At 33.8% G+C, this 18,092-nt stretch overlaps 1 protein-coding gene across 7 annotated transcripts in view; it reads left to right on the top strand.

Moving 5' to 3' along the window:
- Positions 1 to 18,092, top strand: part of LOC126750147 (transmembrane protein KIAA1109) — a 234,885-nt gene that overhangs the window by 27,909 nt on the left and 188,884 nt on the right. For all 7 annotated transcript variants that reach the window (XM_050459660.1, XM_050459664.1, XM_050459662.1 and 4 more), the window contains 8 exons: positions 80 to 236; positions 329 to 437; positions 494 to 686; positions 744 to 882; positions 1,226 to 1,355; positions 1,678 to 1,884; positions 3,559 to 3,753; positions 3,810 to 4,089. In XM_050459660.1, the coding sequence (XP_050315617.1) occupies positions 80 to 236; positions 329 to 437; positions 494 to 686; positions 744 to 882; positions 1,226 to 1,355; positions 1,678 to 1,884; positions 3,559 to 3,753; positions 3,810 to 4,089 (1,410 nt within the window). The remainder of the gene's footprint in view (positions 1 to 79; positions 237 to 328; positions 438 to 493; positions 687 to 743; positions 883 to 1,225; positions 1,356 to 1,677; positions 1,885 to 3,558; positions 3,754 to 3,809; positions 4,090 to 18,092) is intronic.

Below are 18,092 nucleotides of genomic sequence, written 5' to 3'. Positions count from 1 at the left end.
ACTGAATAATTAATTGAACCCTCTTCTCCCTTCTCATTTAGTCCCTTATTAATTTTTTATTATTATATACATATTTTAGATTTAATAAATGACTGGGCTTCAAAAGCAAGACCGGATATAATGCATTTTGTGCCATATACTTGGAGGTTTGGACTCACTTTAAAACACTGTGAATTGCTTACTCTGATAAACCAATATAATTGGATCGACTGTAGTAGTGCTGGACAAAGAAATAGGTAAATAGGTTTGAATAATGTGGTTAGGCTGAAAGCTTTATAGAAATTTACAGTTACGAATTACATTAAACCACTTATTTTTTCTATAACAGATTAGAAAATACGCAAGTAGCATTATGTGCCCATTTTTTGCACATGTCCTTCGATTTGCCATTTGACGAATTTTTACCGGAGACTGTTCCTATTAATTTGGCAATTCAGGTAAACCATAAGAAATCGTTTTTGTTTTAAATATGAAATAAATATTATCCTTTTAGGGTGAAAGTATTGATCTTAGTTTATTTATACCAGAATTCCATACTAGCAGAAACATTACCCAGTCGTTAGAAAAATACGCTAAAGTCTTGAGTAAAGACGGATCTGTAACTAAAAAGACTGAAATTATACCAAAGTGGCGTAACGTTTGCCAAAGCAGTGCCGGTTGGGTCGATTTTTGGTGGATACCCATAGGTAAGTAATAAAAAGATTGTTTTTTTTTACTCAATATTTTAAAATATTTCCTTGTAGGAGCAATAAACATCTCCTATGTGTACCACCCCTGCCCGCCATTAGGGCCTCAGCCACAAGCAGACATTTCAACCCCCATGAAAGAAGAAATCCTGTTATCTCCTATGAGATTTCCTCATCACAGGAAGAAACGTAAAAGGTAAACGGTTAATATGATTTTAATATTAAATTGATAATAGTGTAGAATAACTTTCAAACTAATTGTTCTTTTATTTGTTAAGTCATGAATTATTCTGACTTATTCTATTTCTATTATTGATGTTTTTTATTTACAACAAAGTAAGGTGCAATTTAAGTTATATATTTAAATTATATTACATACAGGGTTTCCGAACATTAGTCATTATGTTTTTTAAAAGTTTTATTTTATATCATATTTATATATTTTATCTACTCTTTAGATACTATGTTCAATCAAAGTTGTGTAGATAGTATTTTGTTTGTACCACCTAACAAAACCTGATTTTAAATTTTTTTTGTAGATCTCTGGAAAGAAGTCAGAAATTCGATCCCAACACATTAAAACCTGATTCTGTAAGCGTAGAATTAGAAATTGGTCCTTCAGTGGTATTATTATATGGAACTGCTTTAAAGAATTTTATGAATTTTAAGGTAAGCTTTTTTATTCTCGCATATTAGTTATGGAGTTAAAAAATCTTGAGCACTTTTTCAATAAAAAATATATCTATGTATTGATATTTGATATCTAAAAAGCATTGATCAATAATTTATTGCTCTTTCTTTCTTTGATACTTACTGTTTTGTAGAATATGGTTTATGGTAACGAATACGGTTTCTAAGATTAAATTTAATGCATCTATTTTTTAAATAAACAGATTAGTTTAAAAATCTGTTGGGTGGCCAAAGTTGAAGGTTAAAAATAAAAAGCCTTAGTAAAAATAAACAATATCCTTAAGAATATTGCCCTTCATAGGAAAATATTTTTGGAGAATATCAGTCGTTCACTGATATGCAGCAAGGACAGGCTACTGAAAGTGCATCTAGTACTGATTTGAAATCTGAGGACAGCAGCGCCAATATACCTTTACAATTAAGGGACGATTTTGATCATAGAAACTATCGACCTTTAGATGTTGATGTTTCTATTGTTGCGCATGATGTGCAAGGACACCTTTTAAAGGTAAGAACGTTTTCTTAAGAAGTATTGTTTTTAAATAATATATATTGAATTTTAAAATGAACATTTCTAAATATTTTTTAAACGTTTTTTAATACAAACAGTATCGTATTTTATATTCCAATTAATTACAACTTAAATTACAAAATCGTTTTACCACTAATTAAAACTCTCTATTTTACTCTCGGCAGATTAAAACTTAAAGAGAATATCAAAATTGAACTAAATTATTAATCAAATATATCAAAATAATAATAAAAAAAGTTTAAACTAGACCCACTGACATATGAAGTGTTACACCTGGAAGGGATACTTTCTTTAACTTAGTTTTTTGATAATGTAGTTTTACGTTAAAATGAAATGATAACATTGGCAAGGATTTTTATAGACAAGTAATAAGCAAAAACTTAATAATGTGTTTGGCAATCCCGCAGCTGAATACATTCCGGTCTATACTTCTAGGCATCGATAAAATGGGTTCTCGATGTCTGGTTATGGCATTCCAAGCTACATGGATTAGTTATGCCAGAATCTGTGGCGGATGGTGCAATGTGGTTAGTTTCCGCCACATCGGTGAATGGGTTGGCCACAGCAAAATATTAATGCCTGCTTCTTGCAGAAAGTGCGTTGGTTTGCTGGGAAAGGACGGGTAGACGGCCCCCTGGATAAAGCAGTAAAGTGGTCTCTGGGACCTTATCAACGTAACACGGAGCAGTCATATTGGCTCGAACATACAGAAAAGGTGATCAGCTACCATAGGCAATAGCCTTAAAAAACCGTTACTTCAACAGTCCTGCGTACATGCCTCTCAACCAAATCCAATTTCACGCCGTTCTTCACCGGCTTCACCGTCTTACTCTTCTACGGCCATCGTGCATACCTCAAGAGAATCGCGATTCATCGCTGAAGATGACGTTATGCCATTGTGCCTCCGAATGATGCCGTTCTCAGTTCAAACGTCAGACAATGACAGCACTAAATAGTTTTTTGAATCAGCTAATTTTTGAGTGTTTTTTGTTTTGTTCTGATTGTTGTTTATTTTTGAGTGATCTTCCTGAAGAGTGCTCTATCCCGATAAAGAATTCTATAACTAATGCCACGAATGTTACAGTTGACTTATTACTTTTAACAAATTAAAAGTTAGATTGCCATTCACGTTCAGTTAACTGGCCGGTCATTATCAGAAACGCCGTGGCCTGAAAACTGAACGTGTGTTGGTGGTTTACGAGCCAGAGTGCCGGCAAAATTTTAGTCAAAAGGAAATTTAATTGCCAATTTATTAGATCTAGAGAAGAAAATCTTTAACAAACCGCGATGATTATCAAATAATTTATTGATATTTTGCATATGAAGACCGGTTGCGAAACATACCAATCTTACTTTTACTTACAACCACTATTTTAAACAAACTTTTTCTTCTTTTTTTTTGAGCAATAATAGCAAAAGTGCAGCTGCCTATTTGCAACATAGTCGATTTTTAACTGAACGTATTATATTGAACTCGATATCGAAATATGGATAAGTTTTTATGTGAACTACTTGTATTTAGGTGTAGAATACTTAAAATAATGTTATTAGTTATTTAATATTTTAATTTTATTGTATTACAGTACCTTGTAATTCCTTTTCCAAAAAATCCAATTATTTTCTAATCTCAACTTATATTCACTCTTATAGGCATGTAATGAAAAAGATCCCCCATGCCCAGTCATTTTGGTTGAACGGTTCGGGTTCGAAATGAAGAAAAGATATGATCAAACGGAACTTCAACTCTTATTAAGTCCAGCAATTCTGCTTGTATCTGATAACCTGGTAAGGCCAACTAAAGATCAACACTTAAACCAGGGAAAGTTGGTTTTAAGTTCTCTGCAGGTACTGTGAAATAATTGGGACAAAATATTTGATTACTCGATACTTTCTCGTTATAGATTCGCGGCCATGCAATGTTTTCTGACGTGGGTCAGTCGTTAGATCAAGATACGGTGGAGTACGCGTGGCTGGTTGAAATGCAACTTGGTAAACTTAGCGGAAAAGTAACGACACCTCAAGTTTATTCAATTTTGGCAAGCTTGGAAACTCTACTACTGTTGATAGTTGATGACGAAAACGAGTTAAATTCACCGGCGGAAGATAAGCTTTTGAGCCAGCCGGTGGTCAAGAAAAAGGAACCAAGCACTCAAAATGTTCACGTGCAGCACGTTCAACAAGGTAATCATTATTTTTATACACCTAATCGAGTAAGGTTTATGCAATATAATGACATACAAAGCCTATACATTTTATGGATGAAAATAAAACTTTAAAATCTATATTTATAGAATATATTAAAAGAAACCAGCGTCTTTTTTGGAAACGTAAAACAAAGCATAGCTTTTAAATTAGATTTATATCTCCGACTTTACGAGATTTATGATTCATCGGCGTTTGACGTACGTTTGATTATTCGGTTGTTTTGATGATGGTTTTTCCTGTCAAGTTTAGTCTCTAGCCAAGGCTTTATACCATCTTCACAATTTCCTGCTAATAGTAACAACGTTTTTTTTTTAATTTTCTACAGCCCATTCTTGTACAATCCGTAATATATTAGAAAATGTGGTATTGATCTCTCATATATCGTAAGATTTCCTTGAAAGATTAAAACAATTATACGAAACAGGGATGCTATTGATAATTGCAGAAATAGAAGTCTAAGTCGTAAAGCAATTGAAATGCAAGTGGTGCATTTGGAGGCATACCCGCAGATTATCTGTATGTCAGAGAAGACGATGAAATACCTCGGTTTTATTTAGAGGTTAATATCCCATGGCAGTAGTAATAGAAGCTATTAAAGGAGCGTTTATATTTAGTTAGACATGATATTATTTATTTATACAATTAATATCGCTTAACCACTAGTATTTATTAAATAACGTGATTCTAGGAAGTGAGATTCAAAATAATACACGAGATGTTCACCCAAGCGTAAATCAGCAACGACTGACTGACGGATGTTTATTTATCTCTCTCTCTAACAAAAAACGTCAAACTTCAACTTACAGCGTTGCCAAGAGTATCTGGAGAGCATGTTAATTTATTGATACATGAAATTTAACACCCCCACTTATCAATATAATTACAACACCTAGCCTTAACATTAAATCGTAATGCTTTTCTGAAAGTAAACTTTTCGTTAGAATATCTGCAGGCATAACTTCAGTTCTTAAATACCTCAAGTCTATTACTTTGTCCGTAACAGCCTCTCTTACAAAATGGTGGCGTATATCGATATGCTTACTTCTTTTAAGGGGGCGTAGTCGGCAGCCATATTAGACTTCGAACTTTAAAATTTTCCGACAGATGACGCAAGTAACATGTTATTTATAAATCGTTAGTTTCGTAAAAGTTCACCGTTGGCTGTAGCGCCACTGTAAGCTGGGGGAAGAGGGGAGGCGGCGGCGGGTGACCAGACGGAAATAAAATTCTGGGAACTATATTTATTTCATTATTTGCCTTTATTTTTGGTTTGTACAGAACCGTGTTGTTTTGAAGGGTATAAATAGACTATAAGCTGTTTGAAAAATTAAAATATTTTTGTTTTTGTATTAGTAGTCAATAAGAAAAATATTTGAATATTGATTTGTTGAACCCAAAAATTGTGAAAGGTTTATATGTTCTATACAGGGTGGAATCAGGACAGATATGATTAAATTGCGAATACTTTCTAAAATTAGGAATATTTTGGTGTTTTCCATTCATAAAAGGAGCACATTTATTTGTCTTTGCTCATCTTATGTTAAGCTTATTTTTGGTGACAGAAATCAGGAAATCAGTACAACAGCGATAACAATTTTATTTAATAAAAGTAATATATTTTTTACTATTTTTATTTAACAAAATTGAGCCAAAAAAGTTTCTCTTTTTTATATGTTTTTTTCATTCGCTTTTTTCTGATATTATTTAAAGCCGTAGAACAAAATAATTAAACACACAATAAATTACACACCTATTCATGGGGATTATTTGACCCTACGAAGTTTCATTTATTTTCCGACTTATCAGCATAAAATAACACAACCTTGTTATAGTTTTATTTGAATGGCTGTTATTTTATTGGAGTCGCTGCGATAATTTTACTACAAAATGTTTTTGAAGAAAATATTCGTATAGTGCTGTGATTTTAAGACTCAAAAGTTAGAGGTTCAGTTAGGTCATATCAAAGTTGCGTCATTTGATGCTTATCAAAATAAAATTTAAAGATTTTAATTTAATTTTCGAATATTTACGGAAAAATTCATAATTTTTTTAAATACTTTACTTTTACTTTCTACAGGTTAAAAAAAAATGATTTTAAAATACTACGCCTTTTAAAAGAAAGTCACACGTTTTCATGGTCGCTTTTTTTTAATCTACATGATAATCGTGCTTAGCTTCGTAGGTACCTTTCCTACATAATTTAATTTGAGATCGCTTCAACAGTAATACAAAAAAAAATTCTCGAATATTACAAATAAGCACCTAATAATAAACTAGTAAATTTATCGTGTTGCAAAAAATATACCATATCATATAAAAAACAATGCGGTCTTTTTGCAAGCCATTGCTTTTTTTGTAAATGTACCTATGACATGGTCTGCATGCAATTAAACAATGTTATAATTTGTCATATAGCTTTGGCCATTGGCTATTTACCTTTTCCAAGAAAATTGTCTTAATTTATTTTTAAAATAAAGCACAAAAGACTTCTCTGATAAAAAAAATTAACGAGTTTTAATATCTTTTCAAGAAGCAATGAATCGTTTAATAAAGAGAAATCGTTTTTTAATTATTCTTTTTTTCCTTTTTTTTTAAATTAATGCATACAATTAAAAAAAACATGCGTTAAAAGAGAATTCAATTACCTTTAAAATAAGGTGTCACATTTAAGATTTTAGAAAATAATTCTGAAAAAAAATAATGACTCTCCGACATATATATATATATATCTATTTATCATATGTATATATGATTTTTTTTATATAAAAACCTTACCATTGAAAAATTCATAATTGGAATTAAACCATAAATCACAACGAAAAATTAGAAATTACTTGTGGAAATTTAAAACTGAAATATTTTTATCAATTCTCAATCTTTTCAGGGTTTATTTTAAATCCAACATCGTTTTACTCCCAAAAAAATTAAAATTGTTTTTCTTATAATTTATTTTTTTTTAACTTTTTTTTCTATATAAGACTTTTTTGTAAAGCTTAAATTGATTTCAAACAAATAAAGAATAGAAGTTGGCTTCCTAGTTAATAAAACATTTATTTATTGGTAATTTTTTATTAAAAGTTTTAATTTTGTTTATGATTGACTGAATTAAATATGATTACATTTTTGTTTGATTATTTTGAAATATGATTAATTAGATTTAAAATATTTAAACAGGAAAAAAGTTGCAAAAAAAAGAGTTAAAAAAACAGCTTCTGACATGACATTTTAAGTCTTCATTCTGCTTTTTAGAAATCATTAAAATTAAAAATAAATAAGTCATCATTGCATAAAAGGTACTCTATAAGAGTATCACAAATAATAAGAAAATATAGAGGAATTTCCTTGTTACTGACTAAATTATTTTCTTTCTGTGTTCTTCTGTCCATTTAAGATATTTTTAAATGATTAAAAAAAAAGGAATTGTTCCTATAAGGGTATCATTTGAAAAAAATAATTAAACTCCAAAAATACAGCTGTTACAATTAAATATATGTATGTTTAAAAATGGGCATTTAGATAAGAAATCTCCATACCTAATATCATTTGTTTGGCTAAAGCAATGTAGGTATTAATAAGTGTTGCCTTTATTCCTTTCATATCTTTTAATGTCATAATAACTAATGTGCGCATACACATATTTTATACAAGTATTTCAAATGTAATATAAGAAAAATTGAGGGAAACTATTATTACTAAAATTATGAAAAAACCACATTTTGACAAATAACATTTATTTATTTATTTAATATTTATTTATTTATTTAATATTTAAACAGAAATATAAAGTAATTTACATCGAATTTTAACAAAATAGAAAAGCTATATAAATATTAGTACCTAGGTATGCAGTACCTGTATGCGCTTGAAAAATAATGCTTCGAATGTTAATTTCATGCTAATAGAGTATATTTTGAGAACCAAAAGGTTAAAACAAGGCAAGACCAAAGTAAAACTAATTTTAAAATTTTAATTATAAAAGAGAATAATTGGCCAATATATAGAGGTGCATGTCCACAGTGTAATTAAAAGTACCTTAATTGTAATGGCACTAAATTTTTAAAAAATATTTGGCAATTACTAGCTTTACCAATAACTATTTATTATCTTTTGATATAGTGTTTTTGTTCTTTGGCTACTCGAGCTTAGTTTCTAATCTTAATGAGAAAAGGAATATGAATCTCAAAAAAAATCATATTTGATTATCAAAAATATGAACTAAGCTATTTAAAAGTTCTAATTTATGTGTCTAACTAATTTGATAGTTACATTTTTTTGCTTAATACTAACATATACATGTATGTAATGAACCCTTGCTTTTTAAAAATGGGCATGTAATTGTAAATTAAGTAGTGATTAAAAGAACAAGGGTATTAAATAATGTCTATTTACCAATTTTCAAAATTATTTCACATTATATAACCCTCCTAATTAATTACAAATAAACAAGTTACTGAGAAGAATAAGCAACTTAGGCTTGTAATACTAATTAGTAATACTAATATTAAAGAAATATACAGCTTATTATTAATTTACTCATACACATGTTTTACACTTACTTATACTACACTACATTTTCATAATAATACTCTCAGAGATTAACCTATCTGAACTTGCTCAAGTCAAAATTTTGCTTGGTATGGCATGAAGAAGACACTATCAATAACATCATTAAAGTTCACACATATTTGTTTTGTATTTTTCTCCAGATACTTTGATTCTTGCACCAGTTTCTCACAAATAACAAATTTCGAAATTTTCTAAATAAACAAGCGTTAATCTATATTTTCCATGAAAATTCACAATTAGTGTTGCAACCCACAATTTTTGCCTAATTGGATAGGTTTTATAATAAAATAACATTGACATTTTAGCAAAGTTTAGAAATTGCAATTGGATAAGATCCAAAATAAACAAAACAAAGCAAACTAACCTGACTTTGTTCGGATCTGCATGTGGCGCCATCCTTTAAAAACTGCTTGAACGTTTTAAATACAGTTTTATTCGAAAAATCAATAAAGCAAGGAAATCGGAAAAAAGTACAATTTAAAAGAATTTTTTTATCAGATTTGCCTGAAATTCGGCACACAGATTCTCGCATATATTCGGCACAGATCCACTATTTTGTTTTGTGATATTCGATCTGGTTATCTTAAAATTTAATAAACTGTAAATAAAATACCATCGGTAAAACTGGCAACGACGTGAACGCCCGACCAAGATTCAAGCCAGCCTGAACAGCTGACGAGGGAAGCCAATAATAGCAAATCACAAAATGTAAATTATAACGGATCGCCAAACAAAATAGTGGATCTGAGCGGAATCGAATAAGAAACACTTTGACCAATTTTCAACTCATTCTGATGTGAGGTTTTTTTTTTAAGTACTTTTCTAAGATGCAAAAAGTGACCAATCACGAGAGCGGATTAGACGTCGGAGAAGCGGCAAATAAGCAAAAAAAAGGTCCCCTTAAGGTAAACATGATTTGCAGATAAATTAATCGCACTCTGGTTGTCATTGAACAAAATTATACAAGGAACTACGCCAATCAAATCAGTAAATAAACCTCGCAAATACATGGCTTCCTTAGTAGCCTCAGAAATAGACATGTATTCTGCTTCAGTTAATGACAGAGCTTTAATCTTCAACCTTGACCCTAATTCTGTTTTTATCCTGCTAATTTCCTCTACACTGTTAGAAAAAATTAAAAAATCATCCACAAACAATGTTATAGCAGATAAAAACTTTTCTGTTCATTTTCTTTCTTAATATAAAGACAGGGTTTATGCTTGGACCTATGATATCCCAATTCCAACAACACATTATTGACTTTATCGTTCCAAGCCCTTGATGCTTGTTTTAAACCATAGATGGCCTTTTTTAACCGGAAACACTTATTTGGGTTATCATTGGCACCTGCATACCCTTCTGGCATTTGCATAAACACATTTTCCTTCAAATTCCCATTTAGGAATGCGGTTTTTACATCAAGATGTTCTATGACTAATCCTAACTTAACTGACAATCCAAATAATAATCTTAATGTAGAATAGCGCATAACAGGTGAGAAGGTTTCGTCATGTCAGTCAATACCAGGTCTTTGAGAACACCCTTTACCCACTAATCTGGCACGATATTTAACCTCACCCTCACAATTGACTTTCTTTTTAAATACCCACTTATTTTTCACTACCGAACTATCAGCAGGCCACTCTGACATTTCCCAGGTTTCATTCTCCTCAAAGTTTTGGATTTCATCTTGCATAGCCACTTTCCACATCTTTGCATCTGGCCTGGTCATAGCCTCCTCCACTGTAGCCGGATCTTTAAGTCCCTGGTCTCCAACACACAGGTATGTGACGTAATCCTCCAACACCTTGGGTTTGGGCTGCCTCTTTGAAGACCATGGCTCTGGAACCCTCTGCCCGACCATCTTACTTGTAGGAACATAATCTGTGTCACTGTCCTTCGAGCTGTCCCTGCTGCCACCTTCATAGTCTTCAACACTCTTCTCCGACTCCAATTCTGACTTGTCCTGCACACTGGTGTCTGAGGCATGTTCATTAGTGCCTGAAGCCTCACCTGCCCCCACTGCAGTAGATACTTCTTCTGGAACAATACACTCTTGTATGTTGACTTGAACTGTGTCCTGAGTGTCTTCTATTATTTGCACACCTCGTCGAATAACCACACTATTGGTCTCAGGGTCAAACAACCTATACCCTTTGCTCTCTTCACTATATCCCACAAGTATGGTCTTCTTAGCCTTTTTATCCCACTTTAGCCGGGTCTCTTTGGGAATATGAGTCAACACAGTGCTACCAAAAATGCGTAAATGCTTAATATCTGGCTTACGGTTGAACCACACTTTATATGGAGTCTTGTTGTCAGGCAGTCTAGTTGTCACAGTCCTATTCTGCAAATACGCTGCAGTATTTTCTGCTTCGCCCCAGAAGCAGGGTCCTGTTCAGCCTTTCGGCAACCATTTTGCTCCGGGGTATATGCCACAGTCTTCTGGTGAATAATGCCTACTTGCCTTAAGTACTTGTCAAATACATTGCTACAAAATTCACCCCCATTATCACTGCGCAAAATCTTAATTTTCTTTTCAGTTTGATTCTCGACTAAACTTTTAAAATCCTTAAAAGTTTCAAAGACCTGATCTTTTGTTTTAACAAAATAAACAAAAATGATTTTGCTGAAATCGTCTTGAAAAGTTAAAAAATACCTAGACCCCCCGAGAAAAACTTTCTCCATGGGCCCACAAAGATCTGTGTGAACCATCCCTAGGATGTCCGAGGCACGCCCACCTTTGTCAGGGAATGGTAAACGACATTGCTTACCTTCATTGCATGTATCACATTTATATTTGCTTACATCTATTGGCCCCTTACACAGCATACCCTCCGCAGCACCATTGGTCATCTTCTTGAGATCATTTACCCCCAATTGCCCCAGCCTGCGATGCCATGTTTTGCCAGAAACTGCAGCCAAAAACACTGCCCTGGAGCTTCTACATCCAGTTTGTAAATGTTATCGATTAACTTAGCCCCAGCAATCAACTGCCTTTTCTCATTGTAAATACAACATCCTTCAGAGCTAAAAACTACTTTATTTCCCTTGCTAGTTAACTGACTTACCGAAAGTAGGTTGGTAGCGACTTCAGGGACATATAAAACATCTTTCACTTGGATATCAAATGTTTGGTTGCCTACCCTAGTCTTCACATTTACATTTTCTGTACATTCTACAGAAACTTTGGACTTGTCCGCAATTAGAATTTGTTTTGGCCCAACTGCACTTTTTACATCATACAGCCAATCCTTATTACAGGTCAAATAGACGCTTGCACTGCTATCCAAATACCACTCGGTTGCTCTAAAACGTTGTCCACTTAAGAAAGCCGCACTAAAAACATTTGTAGCCCCCGATTTAGGATTGTTTTTCAAAACTGGACAGTTACTTTTAAAATGCCCTATTTGTTTACAACGGAAACACCTGACTTTTGACACTTGACTGTTGCATTGCCGGTCTCTGTCACTGTCAACGGACCTTACCGTACCAGCGTTGCCATATTTCCTTGTCTGCTTCTGACTTCTAATGCCGATTAGAGCACACCCTGCTTTATTATCTTCCATTTCAAGAAGCTTTGTTTTTATGGAGTCCGAGGTTATAAGCATACCACTATGCTCTATGGCCATTATCATGGGTGAAAATCTTTCAGACAAACCTGCTAAGAGCAAAGAACCGATCCATTCTTCATCTATATTGAAACCTGTCCCGCGCAACCTCTGCGCCGTTTCAATAATATGGTTGACGTACGCCGCCATGTTGTCCATGTCATCCAACCTCGCCGATATTAACGATCGTAACAAGTTAATCCTTCTTGCAAATCCATCGTCATCGTAGAGAATTTTTAATTTTTGCCACAATTCCCGCGCTATTTTTGCCTCTTTTATATGAATAAACAGAGAGGAATCGATGGTCAGGATTATTTTGGCTCTTGCTTGCCCAATTTTAACCTCGTCACTTTCACTGTCCTCGACGCATTTCTGCAAACCCTCGAGAATCAAGACGTTTTCGACCGCGAATGCCCACTCGGAGTTAATTTTCCCGGCCCTTTAACTTAGGCACATTGGCTATATAACTGCCTGAAACCATTTTCACTAGTTAAAATACTGGACTTACCGAAAAACCGACACTACCGACTTGGAAACTTTAGGGACCTGGCCCATAACCTATTAAAAAACGTGATTCTAGGAATTGAGATTCAAAATAATACACGAGATGTTCACCCAAGCGTAAATCAGCAACGACTGACTAACGGATATTTATTCATCTCTCTCTAACAAAAAACGTCAAACTTCAACTTACAGTGTTGCCAAGAGTATCTGGAGAGCATGTTAATTTATTGATACATGAAATTTAACAGTATTAAGTTTTGAGTAATAAAGACATAGGAACTTAAAACAAATCTGTATCTAAGAGTCTACATTTTTTTTAGAATAGATGCAGTAAACTTTCAAAACAATGTAGTATTGGATAATTAATTACCATAAATAATAATTTTTTTAATGGGATGTCCAATAATTTGCATAACGGTATCTAATTTTAAATAGAATATAACAATAAAGTGGAGTGTTAATAATTATTGTTAGGTAAAGATGGACAATTAGGACAACTTCAAAAGTGAAAGAAAGTATTTTCCTTATAAATGACAGATGTAAGTTTAGTTGAATACATTATTTCAACAGCAAAAATCTGCATATTTTTTGCGTCAAATTTATTTTGTTTTATTAGTTCAAGGGTTATATTTTCTAGATTGACAGAAATTACATGTTTCTGGAATTTGAGATGTTCTAAAATATTCAGAAGATGTGATTCTTTCTCAATGATGATTTTGTTCAGTTAATGGGTCGTATTAATAAAGTGAAGCACATGCTTTAACTCAACCTCCGTCTTTTTTTGTTGCATTAAAGAGAAATGTATTTATCTCAAAAAACTTAAGCAAAAGCATGGCTTCTGTTTTATTCATATGAGCCATTGTGTAGTTAATTAAACAGTTGATTTATAATGGTCATCAACTATCCCTTAAACTATAAAGAAGTAATGTTTAAAGTTTTAAAACATAGAACCCGTGTGAGGACGCTTTATTCTAACATGTTTTTTATCCAAAGCAATTTGGAAAACCCAAAAGTCTATTATATTCTTCAGATATCCTATCCGTAAAAGTAGGTCGTTGTATATTGAAATATTGTTTCACATGAAAGGGATACACATTCCATAAAGCTGCGCATACTTCCTTAATGCCGAAAGATATCTGTAACATAAATATTATGTCGTTATGTTTTAGCTTTTGTTTCACAAAAGTACGAAAAATCCGGAAAAATGTAAGGCAACAATATGGAAACAAATAAATATAATTTAGGGTCGGTCAAGAGATGAAGAGGGAGATTATATTGAAAAATTACATTTTCTGCATCATCACTTTAGGCTTTGTCAGTCATCTACTAATTTAATTGATGAAACACAGGATACCATCCAAATCATTTAGAGGAATCTGATTGTGATGGTGAATGATCTACTTCTATCTCAGTAGGAAATCTGATGAGTCCTAATTCTAAGTCACAAACTGTAATTCCATATACATCATCTTTAAGTCGTGTTAGTTCTATAAGTTATTCAACTTCTCAGTCGAGTTATAAACGTTGATTAACCACATATAGAATTTGGAAAGCAGCTTTAACACTGAAAACTATCTACAACTATATCCACCCCCTCAACTAATGAAACGGCCTCGTTCACTGAATCTCGGACATTTAAGTGAACGAAGTTTTTACTTTTTGTTTTTTTGAATACATTTTTTTACCGTATTGTACCCTAACACATCGGTCGCACACAGTACTCTAACACAGCTCAGCAGATTTGTCTCTCAATCCCTCAATAAGTAGTGATTTTACAACGGTCCCCTGACTTAAACATTGGAACAGTGAGGCTTTGTGACAAATACTTTTAAACTTACATTTACTAAATGTTTTGTTAAATAATATAAGGTGTGGCTAATTAAAAGTACATACCACATTATACAATAATAATTCTGATATATTAGATTTTATCAAATACGTCTATTGATTTAATATAGTTAAGTATCAAGTCAGTTTTATTATTATATTGATATTTACTGGTACACTATCTGGAGAATGTTTCTTAAAGAATTAACAATTCTCTGACCATAATTTACTAATTTATCTTTAAATAGCATAAAATCTGGAACATTGTTTTTACGAATATTTTATATGCAGTGTACATCCATAAGTCGCGGATAAATTCAATAAAAATAAAATGGACCGTTTTAGAAAAAAATGCCTGAACCCGTCGATTTTAATATTTGGTTTAGGGTTTTTCTATGTGGAAATTAAATATACAGGGGACTCAAAAAAAATATATGACATTATCAATATGGTTTTTTAAATGGAAACCACAATTTTTTAATGCACAATCAGAAAGAAGTCATTTTGTTTATAAAGGATATGGTACAAATAAATAGTGGTTACATAAGCAAATTTGAACGAAAAATGATGATAAAATGTAAAACTATAGAAATACCTATCTAAATTAAATGTTCGAATTGAGCACCGTTAATGACCTGACAATAACCAAGGCAAGGCGATTTTAAACTTTTTGAACGTTGTCAATGACATCTGGAGTTATATTTCTAATATCCTGACGTATTTGTTCTTTTAAATCTTCTAAAAATCCTGGTTTAGTGACATAGACTTTACTCTTTAAGTATTCCCATAAAAAATAATTGAGTCGTCTACCTTATCTACCATAAGGCGATTTGGAAAAACTTCATCTAGATAATTGCGAATGAGTAAAGCATAGTGTGACGGGGCTCTATCTTACTGAAAAAAATCACGTTGGTGCATGTCGGGTTCTTCCAAATCCGGATACAAAGTTATCAGAGCGGGGATAAGATCATTTTGAAGAAAGTCCAAATATCTCTCACCAGTGTCATCAAAAAAAGTAAGGTTCTAAAACTCCCTTCCACTAGACCGCACCGCACATTGACTTTTTGAGGATGTTGTGTATGACATTCTGTGAACCAATGAGGGTTTTCGGTCGCCCAGTATCGACAATTCTCTCTGTTCACATGGGCGTTTAGAGTAAACATTGCTTCGTCAGAAAATATTATCCGTTTTATAAAATTATTGTTATCATTCCATAATTGCTGCATTTGCTCACAAATTTTATTTCGGCGATCAAAATCATCTTCCGATTGCTCTTAATAAGAAATAAGAATATTTTATAAGGTTGGAACTTAATTAACATTAGAAGCCGTGCCTGTGATTGTGGCTTTGGGATTATCTTGGATCGTTAACAGAATGTTAAGCTCATCTTCTTCAGTTATTAAACCCCGACCAGCTTTTTTGAGTATCCCGAACATACCCGAATTCACGAAACTTTGCTTCAAATCTGCATACCATGCTTGAGTAATAGCGGATCGATCAAGATAAGTTGCATTAAACAATTAAACCACCTCCTTTTCGGATGGAGGCGACATATCTCCGAAACCAATCATGCACAAGATTTCGAGTCATTTACGTTTGGTTAATTTTCTCATATTTTATACAACAGTAGGTAATAAATTGTAGTTACTAATAAAACGCAGCATGACACTGTTTTCGCCTCTCAAAAAGAATAAATACCATTTGCAAATGTAAAAATACTTCAAATAGTTGCACCAAAATACATGCGCTTTTTGCCACTGACAACAACGATAACAATAAATAAAAAAAACCAAAATACCAACATTTAATTTAGATAGGTATTTCTTTAATTTTAAATTTTATCATAATTTTGTGTTCAAAATTGTGTAACCACTATTCATTTGAACCATATCCTTTGTAAAAAAATGCGTTCTTTGTAATTCTGCATTAAGAAATGGTGGTTTCCATTCTAAAAACATATTGATGACGTCATATCTTTTTTGAGTCACCCTGTATATTTAGTTTTCACGTAGTAAAACCCTAAACCCAATATTAAAATCGACAGATTCGGGCATTTTTTAAATTCTTTTTTGGGTTGTACCTTTCCCTGTGGACGACTGTCCAGAGGTTTGAGGTGAGGCCGTGGGTAGCGTCTTATCGCCCAGGTCCTTAGATCTTCTCTATTGGGACGTGTTAGTCCTCGGACGAAACCGCACCTGGCCTAAACCAAATAACGGTCTGAAGTCCATTAACCTCAATATGTCCATAGATGTGTCGTCGACAGCAAAGGTCCACGTTTGACCCGGTCGCGAACACTTACGATGTATTACGACCCACTCGCGAGTATCCAGACCTCGGTTTATCCCCCCCAGACGCGATAGCACATCACCCGAACTTATGAGGTGATCTTCGCCGTCAACAAACCTAAAAACTAGTTCCCTCTTAAGGTTGAAGATTCTCTGTAGCTTCTTCAAGCTATTTGGCAGTTTCGCCGCCCGCACAAGTGAGTTATAGCTCACCCGGGTTTGTGCGAGCACCTCACTTGTGAGCCACCCTCAGGCAGAGATTGAACCGCCCTAAGTATCGCTCTTTGGAGAGCAGTCAGCTGACTAGCGAGCAAAACACTCACCGGGTGCTCGGAGTGGAAAATCCCAACTCGCGTGCCTCCGCTCTCCTTAGGACGTTACACCTTCTGCCCTGGATTCTGCCTTCAGAGCGCAGAAGCTTGCCACTGTGGGAGGTTGAGTTATGGTTATCTCCCTCCGCCATCCGCGAGCCACCAGTGCCCGTCCGATCGGCCTCTTTTTAAGGATTTTGACGAGGGCAGTTTCATAGTCTTTGCCTTCGACCCTAAGCTTAACTAGGCGTTTGCGTTACGCCTCGTTACTCTCAGTCGTTACCACCGGTTCTATCTCTATTGCACATTTCTTAACGCCTAGGAGTGTAGGTCTTCGGGTACCGGTAGAGGTGCGGATGGCAATTCATCCGTCAACCGCGAAGATTCCTGTAAAAGAAAATAGGGATTATCGCCCGCCACGTTAGGGTCTTTATTCTTTTTCTTTTTTTAACTGTGGGAAGTTTGTCTATTGTGACAGAGCCGCGCATGCCACAAAAAGGATTGAATACCACGGAATTTCGCCCGGTTTTCTATAGACATCGTTCGAGACAGCTGATTTAAGACCTTAGGTGCTATCTGGGCTAATCTTTCGAGATCTTGGAACGATAGCTTCCACCTTGTCTTAAGCCCGATACACAGAAGCTCCTACATCCCGAGAGAGGAAAAAAGAAGCCACGAAGAGGAGAAACGGGAAATCTAGAACCGTGGTCAGATTAACCGATAGCGAATAGCAGAAAGTAGAAAAAGCAAAATCACACTCAAGCCTAGTAGAACCGCGTGAAGGATGTTTGCATGGCTCGCATACCCGATCTATATATCCGAGCATACTCGATCTTTGTCAAGGGGTACCCCGCAGTACTGACAGACCGGTGTGT

This window comes from Anthonomus grandis, chromosome 2 (genome assembly GCF_022605725.1).
Source record: "Anthonomus grandis grandis chromosome 2, icAntGran1.3, whole genome shotgun sequence".
Taxonomy (NCBI): Eukaryota; Metazoa; Arthropoda; class Insecta; order Coleoptera; family Curculionidae; genus Anthonomus; species Anthonomus grandis.
This window is presented reverse-complemented; position numbering and strand designations above follow the sequence as displayed.